The 21,700-nt window shown below is 42.5% G+C and overlaps 1 protein-coding gene across 1 annotated transcript; it reads left to right on the top strand.

Annotated features, from left to right (window-relative positions):
- The first annotated feature begins 1,634 nt into the window (after nucleotides 1-1,634).
- On the top strand, nucleotides 1,635-3,318 carry LOC115162581 (stonustoxin subunit beta-like). The gene is made up of 4 exons (XM_029714031.1): nucleotides 1,635-1,758; nucleotides 2,045-2,209; nucleotides 2,407-2,453; nucleotides 2,567-3,318. The coding sequence occupies exons 2-4, from the start codon at nucleotides 2,118-2,120 to the stop codon at nucleotides 2,887-2,889; spliced, it is 462 nt and encodes a 153-aa protein (XP_029569891.1). The 5' UTR covers nucleotides 1,635-1,758; nucleotides 2,045-2,117; the 3' UTR covers nucleotides 2,890-3,318.
- Nucleotides 3,319-21,700: the final 18,382 nt, after the last annotated feature.

The raw sequence follows: 21,700 nt of genomic DNA, 5'->3' as shown, positions 1-21,700 counted from the left end.
TGGTAGATACACACTAGGATAAAGAGAGCATTCTGGCACTGGGAAAACTGGCACTGGAAAAAGGCAACCTGATTTTCCATGAGGCAGACATGGAAGAGTGTGGCAATGATGTCACTGAAGCTTCTGTATACTCAGGAGTGTGCACAGGGATATTTAGGGAGGAAAGTGGACTGGTCCAGAAGAAGATGTACTTTTTTGTGCGTCGGAGAATACAGGAGTTTCTTGCTGCTCTATATGTTTTTCTCATTCAACAACAACAATGTGAATGCACTAGTCAAATTGGACTCATTTCCGAGACAGACCCGATGACAGTCTTTCACAAGAGTGCTGTTGATAAGGACATCTTGACCTGTTCCTCTGCTTCCTTCTGAGCCTCTCACTGGAGTCCAATCAGAAACTCTTAGGAAGAATACTGACACAGTCAAGAAATAGCTCAAAGAGTCATGAGGAGACAGTCAAGTACATCAAGGAGAAGATCAGGGAGATTCCCTCTCTAGAGAGATGCATCAATCTGTTCCACTGTCTAAATGAACTGAATGACCATTCTCTAATGGAGGAGATCCAAACCTACCTGAGCTCAGGTGGAAAATAACTCTCACTTGCACAACGGTCAGCTCTGGCCTTTGTGTTGCGGACTTCAGAACAGGTCCTGGACATGTTTGACCTAAAGAAATACATCAGATCAGAAGAATGTCTTCTGAGGCTGCTGCCTGTAGTCAAAGTTGTGAAAATAGCTCTGTAAGTATGCACATTATATTTAAAATCTGATGAGCAGGGATATTTATCATGTGTTACATATCATCAAATGCAAAACCCTCATCATTGTCTTTTTAACACATCTTGTCTAGGTTAAGTCAATGTAGTCCTCAACTCTGACCTCAAACCCCTCATACATGAGAGAGCTGGACTTGAGTGACAGTGACGTGAAAGATTCAGGAGTGAAGCTGCTCTCTAGTAGAGGACTGATGATTCCCCCCTGTAAACTGGAGACACTGAGGTCAGTAACTCTAACTGGTTCAACAAGTGTTATTTGCTCACAAGATTTGCATGGGTGTATAGAGCACAATGTCAGCCTAATGTGGTAATGTGCTTTATTACCGCTAAACTGGATATTTGTATATAGGGTCCTGTCATCAGAGTAGATAATTATCACAGGCCTCCTAAATTCTGATCATCAATGCAAATAATCAACTGAATAAGAAGCTAAACTGCAGTGATTACTGTAAGTGTAAAGGTAGGTTTACAGTTCGTCTGTTGACATGTCTGTAGGCAACTGTTGCAGCGACATCATGAACATTCTATTGTCATCTGTTATCATAATAGCTCGCCATTACCTTGTAAATAATGATCTTGTTTTGAGTCTATTCCTGTAATAATGAATAAAAATGTGCTAAAGTTAAAACGTCAGCTAGCTAGTTAAGCCTGTGCCAACATGAGCCGTAAACCTGTGTCAACATTATTTGGTGAAATTGTGTGGTTCAGTACAATAGAGGCCTCACATGACTGTCTTTTGTAAGGTAGCATGTTGAGACAAAGGCATGCTCTGCAGCTTGGGTCTCCTTTTCCAATTCAATTTATATCATTTATTTAGGTTGAATATGTGTAGACCTACCTCCAACTGCTGTGAGGCTCTGGCCTCAGCTCTAATTCCCAACACCTGAGAGAGCTGGAACTGAGTGACAATGATCTGCTGGATTCAGGAGTGAAGCTGCTTTCTGCTGGACTGGAGAATGCACACTGTAAACTTGAGATACTGAGGTAAATCTTGCTGTACTTGTTCAACATAGTTTTTCACAATTCTTTCACATGACTTTTAGGGCACAATATTGGCCCAGTGTTTTTTGGTTCAGCTAAACTGAATGTTCATAGTTCCCAAACAAATCACTTTAAATTAATGATATCAAATAATGTGTTGACTTTCATAAAGATATGGAATATTTCTGGGAATAAGAAACCGTGTCATGGAAAAGGGCGAAATACAGAGCACTTGGTCCACCGCCAGAGGGTAGTGTTGTCATTGAAATCATATTAAACTCTCTGCTAGGTTGTCATTCTTTGGAGTCAAAGAGGAAGGCTGTGCTTCTCTGGCCTCAGCTCTGAAGTCAAACCCCTCACACATGAAAGAGCTAGACCTGATCTTCAACTGCCCAGGAGACTCTAGAGAGAGACTGCTCTCTGCCAGATTGAAGGACCCACACTTCAAACTCAAGTAAGTTGATTATTTATGTGATATCTAGCAATGCACAGAATTATACAGTTAGCATCTATATATAATATTTTGACCCTCTTTCTCTCTTAGTCGAAAAGCTCAGTTTGCACACAGCACTGCATAGGCCCACATAGGCTGTTGCGTGCTTGTGCGCATGCATATGTCAATCACATGCTGTTCTTCTGTTTTTACCATAGTATGGACCGTGGAGAGTGCAGGGCTGATAAACCTGGGCAAAAGAGTTGTAAGTAGAAAAATTGTTATTTCATTAAATGTAAAAAAAAAAAAATAGAGCAATCATTCCAAAGTGAATAATGATGATTTGTAAATGTATTGCTCCTTGGTCTCCCCCATCAGATGCCTGTGAGCTCACACTGGACACACGCACAGTACACAAACTGCTCTCACTGCCTGAGAAGAGAAAGGTGACACGGGAGAAAGAGGAGCAGCAGTATCCTGATCACCCAGATATATTTCAGATAGAGCCACAGGTGCTGTGTAAAGAGGAGCTGTCTGGGCGCTGTTACTGGGAGGTAGAGTGGAGGGATGGGGCTGGGAGAGGAGTGACATATAAAGGAATCAGCAGGAGGCAGGGAGGTCACGATTCAAGTCTTGGATGCAATGACAAGTCATGGAATCTATTCTACTCGCATACATTTTTTTTATACCCATCACAATAATAAGACCACTAGGATACCTACCTCCTTCTCCCACTCCAACAGAGTAGGAGTGTGTCTGGACAGGGTGGCCGGCACCCTTTCCTTCTACAGTGTCTCATCCAAAACACTCACCCACCTGTACACATTTTACGTCACATTCACTGAACCCCTCTACCCAGGGTTTTGGTTTCGGCTCGTCAGTGTCCCTGAGACGGGTAGAACAGCTTCCTCTGTCCTGGAGCAACACCTGAGTCTTAAGGGAAGTCAAACTCCTGTTCAAACGCAACCATGTGTCATTGTCACCTGTGCTCCCTCTCCGGCCACTAGGTCACCAGGCTGCTCGTTATGCTGCACACCTGTCAGCATCGTTACACGCATCTGCACTTAATGACACTCACCTGGACTCCATCACCTCCTTGATTATCTGCCCTATATACTCCCTTTGGTTCCTTCCCCAGGCGTCATTGTTTTTGTTTCATGTCTGTGCGTTGTTCGTGGTTCTTGTTAGGTTTCATTTATTCACTCCCTGAACTTGCTTCCCGACTCCCAGCGCACACGTTACAGTCATGATGGAATAGGTTTCACTTTGAACTCAACCACACACACGTACACACACTCAAGTCAAAAGAGTTGAAAACTGTCAGGGAAGTCAAACTCCTGTTCAAACACAACCATGTGTCATGATGGAATAGGTTTCACGTTGAACTTGACCACACACACATAAACACACTCAAGTCATGAGTTAACATCTGTTTATGTACTGTACATAATCATTAATATACTCCAATGTAGTTGACCACTGTAGTTGGCCATATACTCCACTGTAGTTGACCACTGTAGTTGACCACTGTAGTTGACCACTGTAGTTGACCACTGTAGTTGACCACTGTAGTTGACCACTGTAGATGAATGTATTCCATCGTAGTTGACCACACTGCACTGTAAAAACATTTACTTTGGAGGGATCTCAAGCAGGGATCTCATCATTTCTTATCCTTGGTTTTTATAAATGTTTATGCTAACGTTTAATTATGTCATTGTTGTAACTGTAATTCTCTTTCTCTATGAACTCAATACACTGAATGGAATATCCTGTACATGTCAGATTTATTGAGCAAAATTTAGTTGAATAAAAGATTTACAAATGTTACTTGACTTAAAATATTGTTTTGTTATAGCATGCTAATACCGGTTGTTTATCAATTTGATTTGCTTGATAGCGAGTTCACTAATTTTAAAATGCATATCTTCCATGCTTCTCTTGACCTAGTCACTGCTCTGTACATGGTTGGATTCACTTAGAATGTAACACTCAAACGTCATCATTCCTAAAAACTCCAGCATTGTTTGCATTATATTTCGAACCCCCATTTAATCATCCCAGGTTCATCATTCATCGCTCTTCCTTTCTTCAAGCGGTTTAGATAACATTACCTCCTCTTTTTCCAACCTTGAGTATCACTACTGTAAAGTCTTCTAAATTATCTTTTTTTTCAAATGGAAGGAGGCTTTGTTTCTCACTCTTGATATATTTCATTATTGGTAAAAGACACACACACAGACAGTGTGTTGTTGAATACTTGGTGACTGCAGTTCTTATAACAGGATCTCCATAAATGGTGAAGTAAACTAAAACATGCAGGCCTATGAGATACAATAATAAACCTATAATGTAATACAAAGTCAGAAGTATGTTGAAGATTTAAGCTTTTGCTTTGCAAGCCCCACAATAATATGACAAGGGAACAACATCCCCACCTCTTTCATTGTCAATAATACAATTTTGTCCATATTCTTGATGAAGAATGTTAAAAAACTCGCTCACTTGAGACCACAAAATCAACCAAATAGTGCTGCTAATAGCTCTATGTTGAAAACACTGATTGAATTTTCTTCTCTCCAGAGATTCAGTTATAAAATAAATTAAGTTCATTATCATTTATACACACATTCTACCTGGTTTAAGTCATTTAAGTTCAGACTGGAGTATTTTTTTCATCAAAAATAAAGAAATCATTATAATTGTATTTTTCTTTTAATTACTCAGACACCCGAGACCCACTCAAAACTTTCCAAATTTGCGTCGCAACCCACCAGTTGAGAATCGCTGCATTAAAATACCTGCGTGACATACCTGGTAAAGACACACACACACACAAACAAACATGGTCCTGTGTCTTGGTGAAATACTTGGCGACTGCAGTTTTTACCACAGAATCTGGGTATCAAGAAATAAAAACATGTTTCACTTTTCACGAAACCCATACTAATGTGAGCATAGCTATAGCATAACCATGTTAACCAATGGACGGAGCTAGCATAGCTAACTGAGGTGAAATGCGAAATGTCCAGTTACTGGACAGAAGTCCAATTAAACCATCACAAAACACGCTAACATAGATAACGAGCATAGCACTTTAGAGGTTTACAACTTACAACAAGTTATACAGTATATCTAAAAAAAATATTGAAATACAATGGACAGCTTGGTGCACAATACATAGCTACCTCCAGCAATTGTAAAGTAACTAAGCTAAGAACGCAAAAGACCCAGGATGTAACCACAGAACTGCAGTCCCATATTACTCCAGTAGAGATCACTCTGAACACATGACAACATGAAATATAAATCATTTTGGTGAGTCACTCAACTCAACAGGGACATTTCTAACCCTGTTAATTTATTTATTTAACCTTTATTTAACTAGGCAAGTCAGTTAAGGACAAATTCTTATTTACAATGACGGCCTACCCCGGCCAAACCCTAACCCGGAGGACCCTGGGCCAATACACCAGTCTGTTCACAAGCTGCTCTGTTGCTCCATCAACAGTGTGTAGCAACATCTCTGCATAAATGCATACTGTTATTAATACATACGCATGTTGTGATGTAGCCCGATATAGTCATTTTGTTGTTACATTTTTTCTTTTATTTGTAGTGTTTATCGCTTAAGGAGATCGGACACACATACAAACTCTCTCTCTCTCTCTCTCTCTCTCTCTCTCTCTCTCTCTCATACAAGTACATATGTATTGTGAGTGCAATAAAACAAATATTAGGATTAATATGCATATGCCACCATGTGATCACATTATAGCAATAAAATAGAAATTAAAACAACGGAGTGGCTGCGGTTCTGTATTTTCTGGACTAATGATATGGAGATTTCTGCACCTGTGCCGCAGGTTCCGTTACCGCTTCCCCCTTCGAGTCCTTTCACCTGCTGCTCAGTGCTCAATCTGTGACTCCGCTGCCGCTTGTACATGAAACACAGTTTGAACAAACTTAGTTCTTTGTCTGTCTAACAGTAATCTATTGCAAACATAAGCACGACACAACAGGCAGCCTACATGCAGCTATTTAGGCATTACTGCATGCAAGACACTGACAGGCAGTCAATAGCAAACATTGGCTATTGAGAGCCAGGAGGCAGAGTTATTTGTTCAGCAACACTGGCTATACGGCAGCATAACAATAAAGATTACGCCATCACACAAAACGCTTATAGTTTTGCCCCAATGCAATGTGTAGACTGCGTCTTGTTTGTGTTACGTCAATATCTATTACAACAGATAGCCTTCATATTTTTTGAATGTTAGTTCAAATCGGCAGTTTTTATTTCAGCACAAAACAACACCGGCAACAGACCAACAAACAACAACAAAAGAAACACTGACACTGCCACAGAGGTGAGTAAACCGCCCCATCCATGCAAGGCCTCAAACTCTCTACCTTGGGTACTCATGACAGCAGGCCCCCATTTCTAAGGTGTGTGTCTGTTTGTCTTGATTTGACTCCCCCCTGCACTGCCTGTGAATTCTGAAACATTGCCTACTCAGATTTTTTTTTTTAACTACAGTAGGCAAGGCCTACTTTCAGTAGCCTACACACTTCAATACAAAACATCAACTGTCTGTTCACCTGTTCAATTCATGTTATAAACTGCGCTCATTTCGCATGCATAGAGAAAAAACTTGAAATTATAATAGGCAGAATTAAATGAGAGATGCACATGGTTGTATTGGCTTCTTTGGGAATATGAACTCATCATGGCCAGGAAAGGTGAGGAATTGATTCTGCATTGTTTATGATATACACTGAGTGTACAAAACATTAGGAACACAGGCTCTTTCCATAACATAGACTGACCAGGTGAATAGGCTACAGGTGAAAGCTACGGTCCCTTATAGATGTCACTTGTTCAATCCATCAATTAGTGTAGATGAAGGGGAGGAGACAGGTTAAAGAAGGATGTTAAGCATTAAGACAATTGAGACATGGATTGTGTATGTGTGCCATTCATAGGGTGAATGGACAATACAAAATATATAAGTGCCTTTGAACAGGGCATGTTAGTAGGTGCCAGGTGCACCGGTTTGAGTCAACAACTGCAAAAAACAGTTTCCCGTGTATATTAAGGATGGTCCACCACCCAAAGGACATCCAGCCAACTTGACACAACTGTGTGAAGCATTATAGTCAACATGGTCCAGCATCCCTGTGGAACACTTTCCACACCTTGTAGAGTCCATTCTCTGACAAATTGAGTCTGTTGTGAGGGCAAAAGCTGGTGCACCTCAATATTAGGAAGGTGTTCCTAATATTCTGTACACTCAGTGCACGTATTATGTTTATTAATGAAATATTGTCTACTTGAGAAATGGGACATTTACAGTAGGCTATTCAGACGTAGTTTACAAACGTCAATGGAGAAGGTGAACAGTCTGTTCTACTGTTAAACTGTGCTTCGGGTCGGATCGCATAGAGCAAAATACTTGAAATAGCTTATCGATTTACTACAGTGAAGTGGGTCCAATTAAATGAGAGATGGGACAAATAGTAGCCTATATCCTAACTTATTATAGGCCTATAGGCTATTTCGCGAGTATGAAACCATCACATTCAGAAAATGTTCTGCAATCGTGGAAATGAAATAACAAATACGAAATAGACGCCAATGAGCATCAATCAGAATTACTTTTTCCCCACAAAAGGGCTTTATTACAGACAGAAATACCCCTCAATTCAGAGGAATATTGAAGCTATATTGGGGAACACAGATTAGATTAACAGATTTTTTTTAAAATTATTTTTAGTTGGCTAGGCCTTATTTATTTAATTTGACTCTCAGCTTCCGATAAAAATGTGATGGTGCATCAACCAAAAGTTTGACAGAGTTGTAGAATGACAATGTGTTGTCATTCCATGTCCCGACCACAAGATGGCCTCTTTGTCGCAATGGACAGAACATGACCAGCAGTGCTTGCAGCTTGCAGCTTGTGCAGGGTCCCATATGAGAGACAATTTTGAGAGACCCTTTCAATTCCACCACACACACACACACACACACACACACACACACACACACACACACACACACACACACACACACACACACACACACACACACACACACACACACACACACACACACACACACACACACACACAGTTACGAACGGCCCTCATTAGTGGGATTGAACAGTGAATGTGGTTTATATTCATCTATGGAGCAGACTTCTCAGACTATCCTTCCTATATCCATCCATTGTACCTCAGGTTAATGAGAGCATTGGTGTATCACTGCTACATACCCTCAGCTCTCTCTCCACTACAATGTCACCCCCACACACACCCACACACCTGCCTCTCAATACAAAAGGCCTGCTCGCATTGACAGACAATATTGATCCTTGTCAGTCTGTCTTTCTCCTCTTGTTGTCACAAATTGGATCTTAGGATAAAAAGTGACAGTTATATCATTTGGGATTGAAACCTGCAGATATGTGCCAATGCATAGAAAGGTTTACACTACAGAACGCATTATACAATTGGTCAAATTTAAACCATTTAGAGGTAAAGAAAAATGTCTGAAATAAAATTTTGTTGAATTAAACAAACAGGGCCGTCGATAAATGTTTGTTCAGATTTGAGATTTTCCACATCGTAGATCAATACTGTCCATGTCCATCTTCACCTTGTTTATTCTCTTGCTGTAAAGTTTGTTTAACTTCACCACACATTTTCTCTTCCCCTCAGTCTTTTTAAAGTTGCCAATCACTGTCTAGGGAGGTGACATCATCGACCGGGAGTTGTATGAAGAACTCTGGTTACCACTGATCGTTTTCAGGGGTCAGAGTCAGACGGCATGTGATTGGCACATAAGATGTCTAGGGCAGGGGGCCAGGAATAACCCCACCCCTACCTTCCCCCACTTGTATAAGGAGGGGGGAGTGAGGTGTAAGCCGTGGTTCATGAGGCCGCTTCGACGGGTAGGCCTTATATTTAAAATTCCATGTGCCCCCGTTCCCAAAAGTCTGTGTGTCCCGCATAGGGTGACGTTACCTCTTCCCGGCCTGCTGCTAACACAAAAGAACTGGAAGGACTGAGTTGAAATAGGCGCTCTTCACGTATGAAAATAGCATGTGAATAATTAGAGTCGATGTATAATTCAAACCCTACTTATACAGATATACCACGTATGTTAAAACCACATGCACCAGGAAGCGAAGGCTGTGGAAGAACCGAGACTCCAAACTTGGCTTGTCTCATTGAACATTTCCCAAACAGTAGCACGTACATGCACAGCGTCACATTGCTCCTTTCAACTCCCAATCATTTTCGGTGTTTGACTTTTTCCCAAGGGTTTTTGTGACTGGCTTGGATTAAACAGGTGGTGTAGTGTGGAGCTGATCTGGCACTTTTACCGGCTAATAAAAATAGCTGCGGTCTCCATGATGTCACCGCAAAGTAAATCACTGTCTCTAAGCTCTCTGGGTTGACTGTCTGTAGCTGCTCTGGGTAGGGGACATACCTCCCTAATTATCCACCTCTTCTTTCCTATAGTCTCTCTCTCTCTTTTTACTCCCTCTCTCTGTCTCTCTCCCTCACTATTTACAGCAGGTGCCACCCCTCACCCAACCTCGCTCGTTATGCGGCTGGTCACTTCATATTTTTCTCTCGCTCTCCTTTTCTCACATTACTCATTTCTATTTGTGTCCCTCCCTCCCTTTGGGTTTCTCTCAATGACTTGATCGCTCTCCCTCCACCTCTCAGCTTGCATTCTGGCGTTTCACCAGCCTTGCTACCCTTCGAGTGCTTCACTCTGCATGCCATGTGGTATATAGGATTAACCGTCAGAACACCTTGGAGAATCAGGGTGATTCAGGAAAGGATGCAGAGGCAAGAAGAGAGATACTTGGGGGCCTGGGTGCACAAACAACTCTGCCATCTTGAACCCTGCTTGGTTAGAAAGGCACCGTCTAAAAGCGCCCGCCCCCCCCCCCCCCCCCTGACATCACTCCTCCATACCTGGCATTCTGACGCGGATTCCGATCGCCTGTAAATCAGACGCTGTTTGACCATGTGACATGCCACATTTGTGTGGCACCCCCAACCCACCTCCCCCCGACACCCGTATTACGCCCCCGCCCCCATTTCTCTGCCTCATTCCCCTATCCATGTCTTCTTCACTGGGAGGTGACCACCAACCTCCACAGTCCCCCTCTGAACCTCGATCTCCCCCTCTGGAAGAATGTCCGTTGGGAAGGTGACAATCCCCTGTCCCCACAGCAGTGTATATGACATGAGCGACCCGGTGGCAGCGCTGCATGCACGCCAAATGGGGGGGACTGGGATGCACGGCCATACAGTGGGAGGAATGTGGCACCCGCCAGCTACTCCTGTCAATCTGTTAATTCGCATTCTGTCCATTTGAGAGGGTTAGTCTTTAATAAACAGACAGAGTGAGGGGAAAGTGGCTGTATTTGCCGACTGCCTGGGTTCGCATTGGACACATTGAACACTGGTCTTGCATTGGACACTGGCCTCACAATCTATCAACTTTATAGCCATCAAAATACCCTTATTTTGTATACTGCTTTGTCTTGCAATGCCACATTTCACTGTGGTGACTGAGTTCATATCTTCCATTACCCCCTCAGGCTATCATCTGGAAATCAAATCAAAATCAAATCAAATGCTCACCTTACCGTGAAATGCTTACTTACAAGCCCTTAACCAAAAACGCAGTTCAAGAAATAGAGTTAAGAAAAAATGTACTAAATAAACTTTTTGGTACTTCCTCTGAGACCGCCTAGTTCAGGGAAGTCAGGAACCAATATACTCAGTCAGTTAGGAAAGCAAAGGCAAGCTTTATCAAACAGAAATTTGCATCCTGTAGCACTAATTCCAAAAAGTTTTGGGACACTGTAAAGTCCATGTTGTTACGATTGTGTGGAGAGACGGACCAAGGCGCAGCGTGCTCTGAGTTCCACATCTTTATTTTTGTGAAACTTACAAAACAAAAAGGTAACAAACATCGAACCGTAACATAAGCGGTGCAGCATGCACTAACTCAAAATAAGATCCAACAAAAACCAGTGGGGAAATGGCTGCCTAAATATGATCCCCAATCAGAGGCAACGATAAACAGCTGCCTCTGATTGGGAACCATACCAGGCCAACATAGACACAAAACAACCTAGATACCCCACCCTAGTCACAACCCACCCTAGTCACACCCTGACCTAACCAACATAGAGAATAAAAGGCTCTCTATGGTCAGGGCGTGACACATGGAGAATAAGAGCACCTCCTCCCAGCTGCCCACTGCACTGAGGCTAGGAAACACTATCACCATCGATAAATCTTCGATAATCGATCATTTCAAGAAGCATTTTTCTACGGCTGGCCATGGCTACCTCTACCCCGGCCAACAGCTCTGCACCCCCCGCAGCAACTTGCCCAAGTCCCCCCCCCCTCGCTTCTCCTTCACCCAAATCCAGACAGCTGATGATCTGAAAGAGCTGCAAAAACTGGATCCCTACAAATCAGCTGGGCTAGACAATCTGGAACCTCTCTTTCTAAAATGATCCGCCGAAATTGTTGCAACCCCTATTACTAACCTGTTCAACCTCTCTTTTGTATAGTCTGAGATCCCCAAGGATTGGAAAGCTGCCGCGGTCATCCCCCTCTTCAAAAGGGGAGACACTCTAGACCCAAACTGTTATATACCTACAGTGGGGGGGGGAAAGTATTTGATCCCCTGCTGATTTTGTACGTTTGCCCACTTACAAAGAAATGATCAGTCTATAATTTTAATGGTAGCTTTATATGAACAGTGAGAGACAGAATAACAACCAAAAAAATCAAGAAAAACGCATGTCAAAAATGTTATGAATTGATTTGCATTTTAATGAGGCAAATAATATATTTGACCCCTCTGCAAAACATGACTTAGTACTTGGTGGCAAAACCCTTGTTGGCAATCACAGAGGTCAGATGTTCCTTGTAGTTGGCCACCAGGTTTGCACACATCTCAGGAGGGATTTTGTCCCACTCCTCTTTGCAGATCTTCTCCAAGTCATTATGGTTTTGGACACTGTGTTAACAAACCTCCAAACGAGCCTCAATGCCATACAACACTCCTTCCGTGGCCTCCAACTGCTTTAAAATGCTAGTAAAACTAATTGTTTCCCGATTGTTTCCCGCACCCGCCCGCCCGACTACATCACTACTCTGGACGGTTCTGACTTAAAATATGTGGACAACTACAAATACCTAGGTGTCTGGTTAGGCTGTAAACATTCCTTCCAGACTCACATTAAGCATTTCCAATCCAAAATTAAATCTAGAATCGGCTTCCTATTCCGCAACAAATCCTCTTTCACTCATGCTGCCAAACATACCCTCGTAAAACTGACTGTCCTACTGATCCTTGACTTCGGCGATGTCATTTACAAAATAGCCTCCAACACTCTACTCAGCAAATTGGATGCAGTCTATCACAGTGCCATCCGTTTTGTCACCAAAGCCCCATGTACTACCCACCACTGTGACCTGTATGCTCTCGTTGGCTGGCCCTCACAACATATTCGTCGCCAAACCCACTGGCTACAGGTCATCTATAAGTCTTTGCTATGTAAAGCCCCACCTTATTTCAGCTCACTGGTCACCATAGCAACACCCACAAGTAGCACGCGCTCCAGCATGTATATTTCACTGGTCATCCCCAAAGCCAACACTTCCTTTGGCCGCCTTTCCTTCCAGTTCTGTGCTGCCAATGACTGGAACGAATTGCAAAAATCACTGAAGCTATAGTCTTATATCTCCCTCTCTAACTTTAAGCATCAGCTGTCAGAGCAGCTTACATATCACTGTACCTGTACACAGCCGATCTGTAAATAACACACCCAACTACCTCATCCCCATATTGTTATTTATCCTCTTGCTATTTTGCACCCCAGTATCTCTACTTGCACATCATCATCTGCACATCTTCACTCCAGTGTTAATGCTAAATTGTAATTGTTTCGCCTCTATGGCCTATTTATTGCCTTACCTCCCTACTCTTCTAAATTTGCACACACTGTACATAGATTTTTTTCTATTGTGTTATTGACTGTACGTTTGTTTAGGTGTAACTCTGTGATGTTGTTTTTGTCGCACTGTTTTGTTTTATCTTGGTCAGGTCGCAGTTGTAAATGACAACTTGTTCTCAACTGGCCTACCGGGTTAAATAAAGGTGAAAGAAAAAATAACAATAATATATATATATATATTTTTTAATTTAAAAATAATATAGGTCCTGGAAATCAGAGGCTGTGTTTACACAGGCTGCCCAATTCTGATATTTTGCCCAATTCTGGGAAAAATATCTGATTAGTTAAAAGACCAATTAGTGACAAAGGATCAGAATTGGGCAGCCTGTGAAGCTGGGTTGTGTTCCTAGTTAGCTACAGTGCCTTTAGAAAGTATCCATACCCCTTGACTAATCCTAATTTGGTTGTGCTACAGCCTGAATTCAAAATCAATTAAATATAGAGTATCAGTCAAAAGTTTGGACACACCTACTCAGTCAAGGGTTTTTCTTTATTTTTGCTATTTTCTACATTTTAGAATAATAGTGAAGACATCACAACTATGAAATAACACATACACGTATGGAATAATGTATTACCCAGAAAAGTGTTAAACAAAACAAAATATATTTTAGATGATAGATTCTTCAAAGTAGCCATAATTTGCCTTGATGACAGCTTTGTACACTCTTGGCATTCTCTCAACCAGCTTCATGAGGAAGGCTTTTCCAACAGTCTTGAAGGAGTTCCCACATATGCTGAGCACTTGTTGGCTGAAAACCATCTCAATTGGGTTGAGGCTGGGCGATTGTGGAGGCCAAGTCATCTGATGCAGCCCTCCATCACTCTCCTTGGTCAAACTTTTGCCTGGTGCTGTACATACATTTTTTGTCAACCATCTACACACAATACCCCATAATGATAAAGTGAAAAAACATTTAAGAAATGTTTGCAAATTTATTGAAAATGAAATACAGAAATATCTAACTTACGTAAGTATTCACACCCCTTTCCTATGAAACTCCAAATTGACCTCAGGTGCATCCAATTTCCTTTGATCATCCTTCCAAGGAACTGTCCGTAGATCTGTGAGATAGAATTGTGAAGAGGCATATATTTGGAGAAGTGTACAAAACAATTTCTAGAGTGTTGAAAGTTTGTAAGAGCACAGTGGTCTCCATCATTGGGAAATAGACTCTGTCTAGAGCTGGCCGTCCGGCCAAACTGGGCAACCGGGCAAGAAGAACCCAAATACCACTCTGACAGAACTACAGATCAAATCAAATGAAATGTATTTATTTATATAGCCCTTCTTACATCAGCTGTACAGAAACCCAGCCTAAAGCCCCAAACAGCAAGCAATGCAGGTGTAGAAGCACGGTGGCTAGGAAAAACTCCCTAGAAAGGCCAAAACCTAGGAAGAAACCTAGAGAGGAACCAGGCTATGAGGGGTGGCCAGTCCTCATAGAATCCCAGTGGAGAGAGGGGAACCGGCCAGGCAAAGACAGCAAGGGCGGTTCGTTGCTCCAGTGCCTTTCCGTTCACCTTCACACTCCTGGGCCAGACTACACTCAATCATAGGACCTATTGAAGAGATGAGTCTTCAATAAAGACTTAAAGGTTGAGACCGAGTCTGCATCTCTCACATGGGTAGGCAGACCATTCCATAAAAATGGAGCTCTATAGGAGAAAGCCCTGCCTCCGTTTGCTTAGAAATTCTAGGGACAATTAGGAGGCCTGCGTCTTGTGACCGTAGCGTACATGTAGGTATGTACGGCAGGACCAAATCGGAAAGATAGGTTGGAGCAAGCCCATGTAATGCTTTGTAGGTTAGCAGTAAAATCTTGAAATCAGCCCTTGCCTTAACAGGAAGCCAGTGTAGGGAGGCTAGCACTGGAGTAATATGATCAATTTTTTTGGTTCTAGTCAAGATTCTAGCAGCCGTATTTAGCACTAACTGAAGTTTATTTAGTGCTTTATCGGTAGCCGGAAAGTAGAGCATTGCAGTAGTCTAACCTAGAAGTGACAAAAGCATGGATACATTTTTCTGCATCATTTTTGGACAGAAAATTTCAGATTTTTGCAATGTTACATAGATGGAAAAAAGCTGTCCTTGAAACAGTCTTGATATGTTCGTCAAAAGAGAGATCAGGATCCAGAGTAACGCCGAGTTCCTTCACAGTTTTATTTGAGACGACTGTACAACCATCAATATTAATTGTCAGATTCAACAGAAGATCTCTTTGTTTCTTGGGACCTAGAACAAGCATCTATGTTTTGTCTGAGTTTAAAAGTAGAACATTTGCAGCCATCCACTTCCTTATGTCTGAAACACAGGCTTCCAGCGAGGGCAATTTTGGGCCTTCACCATGTTTCATCGAAATGTACAGCTGTGTGTCATCTGCATAGCAGTGAAAGTTAACGTTATGTTTTCGAATGACATCCCTAAGAGGTAAAATATATAGTGAAAACAATAGTGGTCCTAAAACGGAACCTTGAGGAACACCGAAATTTACAGTTGATTTGTCAGAGGACAAACCATCCACAGAGACAAACTGATATCTTTCTGACAGATAAGATCTAAACCAGGCCAGAACTTGTCCGTGTAGACCAATTTGGGTTTCCAATCTCTCCAAAAGAAGGTGGTGATCGATGGTATCAAAAGCAGCACTAAAGTCTAGCAGCACGAGGACAGATGCAGAGCCTCGGTCTGACGCCATTAAAAGGTAATTTACCACCTTCACAAGTGCAGTCTCAGTGCTATGATGGGGTCTAAAACCAGACTGAAGCATTTTGTATACATTGTTTGTCTTTAGGAAGGCAGTGAGTTGCTGCCTTCCTAAAGAGGAATGGGAGATTCGATATAGGCCGATAGTTTTTAAAATATTTTCTGGGTCAAGATTTGGCTTTTTCAAGAGAAGCTTTATTCCTGCCACTTTTAGTGAGTTTGGTACACATGCGGTGTGATAGAGAGCCATTTATTATGTTCAGCATAGGAGGGCCAAGCACAGGAAGCAGCTCTTTCAGTAGTACAGAGTGCCTTGGCTGAGATGGGAGAACTTGCCAGAAGGACAACAGTCTCTACAGCACTTTACCAATCTGGGCTTTATTGGAGAGTGGCCAGACGGAAGCCACTTTGAGAAAAAGGCACATAACAGCATGACTTGGAATGTGCAACAAGTCTTGTGAAGACTCTGAGATCTTAAGGCAAAAGGTTCTGTGGTCTGATGAGAAAAAAACCCTCTTTGGCCTGAATGCAAAGCTCTATTGTCTAGAGAAAACCAGGTACAGCTCATCACCCATCTAACACCATCCCTACCGTGAAGCATGGTGATTACAGCATCATAGTGGTAATAATAGAGAGAATAATGAATGGAGCCAAGTATAGGCAAATCCTTGATGAGAACCTGCTTCAGAGCGTAAATGACCTTAGGGGGCAAAGATTTACGTTCCAACAAGACAATGACCTCAAGCATACAGCCAGAGCAATGCGGGAAGGGCTTCAGAACAAGAATGTAGAAGTCCTTGAGTGGCCATGCAAAGCCCAGACTTGAATCCCATTCAAATCTGTGGAAAAACTTAAAGATTGCTGTTCACCGCTACTCCCCATCTAACTTAACAGAGCTTGAAAAAATCTACAAGAAAGAATGTGAGAAAATCCCCAAATCCAGATGTGCAAAGCTGATACAGACATACCCAAGACGACTGACTGTAATCGCCACCCAAGCGCCTTTTACATAGTATTGACTCAGTGGTGTGAATACTTATGTAAATGAGATAGACCCTATAACAGCCACTTTCGTGTTATGCAATAGGTTATGTAGTTTACACTGCACGCTTCAGCTCACTACCACTACCACTTCCACAAACTATTCCCCCAGGGGGCAGCTGCCAGCACCCAGGTCCAAGTGTTGTTCTGCCAAGCCTTGATAAGGACATGTTCTGCAAATTAAGGTGATCATCAGTGAGTGTCCCAGCTGGCAGAGCTGTGAGGCTGCTGGGTTTTGCCTGTTTGTAGTTTTCCTTTTTGTATGTATTTGTTTCTGCTACCATCTGAACATAATCTGCTTGGGCTCTCTGACCCAAAGGAGTCAACTGGCCCTGGACCTAAGGTAAGGTTGCTGTCTCCCTGGGCACATGTGCATCCAACACGGTCCTCTCAAACGCTGATTTCACATATAGATGCACACATTCACTCAGGTTACAGACCATATAACTAGACCTAGGACCTCTAGTCAAAGTGAGTGCAACAATATCCGTAGGCTAGTTATTGGTTTCGTAACAATAGACCTAATAACTCAAGCCTAATAATGCAGTTTTCCTATATTCAATATATTGTCATGGGTGGCACCTTTGACTTAGCCAGGTTACAGCCTGGTTTAAGTGAAACAATGGTGAGTGCAGCATTCAGTCTGGGCTACCTTTGACTGTGAACCAGCCAGACCTGTCGTAGAGTCTGAAAATGGGCCTGTGTGTGTGTGTGTGTGTGTGTGTGTGCGTGTGTGTGTGTCACTGTCAGAAAATGGGCCTGTGTGTGTGTGTGTGTGTGTGTGTGTGTGTGTGTGTGTGTGTGTGTGTGTGTGTGTGTGTCACTGTCAGACCTATAGGGATGGCTCAGGACAGCTGGAGGGACTGTGAGCCACTGGGAAGACCAGGACAAGAGAGCAGCTGTTATGTCTATGTCTCTCTAACACATGCTGCATGGAGCAGGGGGGATTTGTGTAGCTAAAGCTAAAGCAGGCCGATAGGATAAACAAGTGTGGAATGCTGGGAGAGGCAGAGTGACCCCCTTGGGTCCATGCCAGACAGAGACCTTAAAAAAGGCGTTGTTGTTTCAGGGGTTATGGTTCAATCTTCCATAGCCTGGTTAAACCAGAATGAACACTGCGTTCGCAATTGAAGTAAAGTAAAACAATGGTTGTCTGTTTTAACCAGGCTATCTATCTGTGCTCTGTCCAAACATGCAGTACTGTATATAGCCTGTATGTTGTATGCAAGTCATGCTTTGCTGGCCACAGCGACATGTTCTTGGATGTTACTTAATTTGTTTTTATTTGTTCAACGGTGATTTATAGCATGGATTATAAAGTATTCCTGGTGTCACGATCATATTGGAGGTCTAAATAAAGCTGGTGCCATTACTTCTTTCAACAGGTCAGCCAATCAGAGGCGTCGGAGCAGTTCTCATTTAGCCTGTGCAGAAAGAGGATGGGTTTGGATGTCCGGGGTCATATGCAGCAGTGATGTAACTTGTTTATTTTCAGCTAGCACGGACACGGACACGGACACGCAAACACATACACATTATTGTGCTTTAATAATAATAAAAAACGAAATATACAATACACAATAAATCATTCAAATAAATAAAGTATAAATCAATACAATTCATTATTTATAAATCAATTACCTAAATGAGCAATCATTATGCACAAATAATGGACAATAATGCTGATAATGATGTATGCAGACATTAACCTATTTTAACCTGCTTGTGCCCTACCTCTATTCTCTGCTCCAGTCAAGGGGTTGAGTCACTCGCCCTCCTCCCTTTCCTAGTGTGGTCAGTACATGACAAGTGTTGCATTGCTAACCACGCACACACACACACACACACTGTTGCCAAATAGTGACAAATGACTGTAGATGACTGTTCCGAAGGAAAGGCGAAGTGCGGTAAGACAACGATGAGGTTTATGTGTTGCTGGGGGAGAGAGGGAAGAGGGAGATAGAAAGTCATGGTCATTAATACTAGAAGTCTCCATTGCATCAGCAGCGGCTGTTTATCACGCTGTAAGTTGGAGTGCACCAACATTGCATCACACACGGCTCTGGCTCCAGCACCCTAGCCACCGGCTCTGCCCAGCTCTGTCCTGTTTGTTAAATATTTAGGCAGATGACAACATCGAAAGACCATTGTAAGAAAGAAAAAGGCAAGATAAATGAAATAATGCCACAGCAGTGCTGAATCAGAGCTTAAACTGCAAAAGTAAAAGCATTAGTTGATACACATAAACACAGCAGCATGATGTCCAAATGTCCTTTGCAATGTTGCTACCTTCTGTAGACATTGTATCACAGGGATTCTAGACATCAACATCCACCCACCCACCACCCCACCCACCCACCCACCCACCCACCTAAGCAGCAACACGACTTCACCCAACTTCCCACCGGCCTCATCTGCTAACAGACATCAGAGGCATTCCAACTCATCTGACACTCGTCGAAGGAATTCTGCAAATATTGCACACAATTCTCCCAGGCAGTCCCGAGTGTCTGTCAAAAAGACTGGCATGCCGACCAAATCAGGCTCCTTTAAAACTTAAAGCACCACCTTGCTCTTTTTAACTATTTAAACCCCCCCAGAGTCAAAGTCCGCGCCTCCATGGAAATCTAATTAGCTACTTTAAAACTTAAAGCGCCACCTTGCTCTTTGAAACTATTAAAACCCCCCCAGAGTCAAAGTCCGCGCCTCCATGGAAATCTAATTAGCTCCTTTAAAACTTAAAGCGCCACCTTGCTCTTTGAAACTATTAAAAAACCCCAGAGTCAATGTCTGTGCCTCCATGGAAATCTAATTAGCATAATAAACAAATCCCCATAAAAATCTGTCCGTTTAAGCTAGAGATATTTATGTTTTTGCATTGTATATGTCTTAATCCACCGTATCCGCCAGTGTGTCGCACAGTGTCGCACTTTCGCACTTCCGTATCTGTGGTGAAAGGTGAAAGAGACAGTGAGACATCCCGAAAATCAGTCTTCTCACAAAATCGTCTGTAGCGTCTGAATGGTTTGGGCTGCACACTAATATGACCACTCTGTGGAAAGGTGTTTTGCTCTAGGACGCCCACAGGCGTCACAACACTCATCTGAAGGTCCTCCGGTATGGTTTGAAAAAATTATATACAAAAGTGCATTTGGAAAGTATTCTGACACCTTCACTTTTTCCACATTTTGTTATGTTACAGCCTTATTAAAAAATGGATTCAATAAACTATTTTCCTCATCAATCTACACACAATACCCCAATAATGACGAAGTGAAAACAGCATTTCAGAAAACGTTCCACATTTTTGCAAATTTATTAAAAAGAAATAAAACAAATACCTCATTTAAATAAGTATTCCGACCCTTTGCTATGATACACGAAATTGAGCTCAGCTGCATCCTGTTTCCATTGATCATCCTTGAGATGTTTCTAAAACTTGACTGGAGTCCACCTGTGGTAAATTCAATTGATTGGACATGATATGGAAAGGCACACACCTTCTATATCAGGTCCCACAGTTGAGAGTGCATGTCAAAGCAAAAACCAAGCCATGAGGAATTGTCCGTAGAGCACTGAAGTTCGCCAATAACACTGTGGCCTCCGTCATTCTTAAATGGAAGAAGTTTCCTCTTCCTAGAGTTGTCAGCCCGACCAAACTGAAAATCAGATGGTCACTCTGACAGAGCTCCAGAGTTCCTCTGTGGAGATGGGAGAACCTTCCAGAAGGACAACCATCTCTGCAGCACTCAACTAATCAAGCCTTTATGGTAGAGTGGCCAAACGGAAGCCACTCCTCATTAAAAGTCTTCCCTGTAGCTCAGTTGGTAGAGCATGGTGTTTGCAATGCCAGGGTTGTGGGTTCACCTTCCAACAGGACAACAACCCTAAGCACACAGCCAAGACAACGTGGGAGTGGCTTCAGGAGAAGTCTCTGAATGTCCTTGAGTGGCCCAGCCAGAGACCGGACTTGAACCCGATCAAACATTTCTGGAGAGACCTGAAAATAGCTGAGCAGCGACGCTTCCCATCCAACCTGACAGAGCTTGACAGAATCTGCAGAGAAGAATGGGAGAAATTCCCCAAATACAGGTGTGCCAAGCTTGTAGCATCATAGCCAAGAAGACTCGAGGCTGTAATTGCTGCCAAAGGTGCTTCAACAAAGTACTGAGTAAAGGGTGTGAATACTTATGTAAATGTTATATTTCATTTGATTTATCTTTTCAATTTGCAAACATTTCTAAAAACCTGTTTTTGCTTTGTAATTATGGGGTGTTGTGTGTAGATTGATGGAGAAAAAAACGATTTAATCAATTTTAGAATTAAGCTGTAGCGTAATGTGGATAAAGTGAATGGGTCTGAATACTTTGAAATGCACTGTATATACAAAAGTATGTGGACACCCCTTCAAATTAGTGGATTCGGCTATTTCAGCCACGCCCATTGCTGACAGCTGTATGAAATCGAGCACACAGCCATGCAATCTCTGTAGAAAAAAGAATGGCTGGAACGGCACGAATGAAATGGAAAAAAAACGCATGGAAACCACGTGTTTGATGTATTTGATAACATTTCACTGACACCGCTCCAGCTATTACCACAAGCCCGCCCTCCCCAATTAAGGTGCTACCAACCTCCTGTGCAGTAGAATGGCCTTACTGACGACTTTCAATGTGGCACCGTCATAGGATGACGCCTTTC

The sequence above is a fragment of the Salmo trutta genome, chromosome 25 (genome assembly GCF_901001165.1).
Source record: "Salmo trutta chromosome 25, fSalTru1.1, whole genome shotgun sequence".
Taxonomy (NCBI): domain Eukaryota; kingdom Metazoa; phylum Chordata; class Actinopteri; order Salmoniformes; family Salmonidae; genus Salmo; species Salmo trutta.
The sequence above is the reverse complement of the archived record's forward strand: the minus strand, read 5'-3'. Positions and strand labels throughout refer to the sequence as shown.

Bases quoted from the DNA above. Each gene is read 5' to 3' on its own strand.
- LOC115162581 (XM_029714031.1), top strand. From the start codon at position 2,118: ATGAAAGAGCTAGACCTGATCTTCAACTGCCCAGGAGACTCTAGAGAG. The intron at 2,210-2,406 runs GTAAGTTGATTA...TTTTTACCATAG, and splicing joins GACCCACACTTCAAACTCAA to TATGGACCGTGGAGAGTGCA. The intron at 2,454-2,566 runs GTAAGTAGAAAA...CTCCCCCATCAG, and splicing joins TAAACCTGGGCAAAAGAGTT to ATGCCTGTGAGCTCACACTG.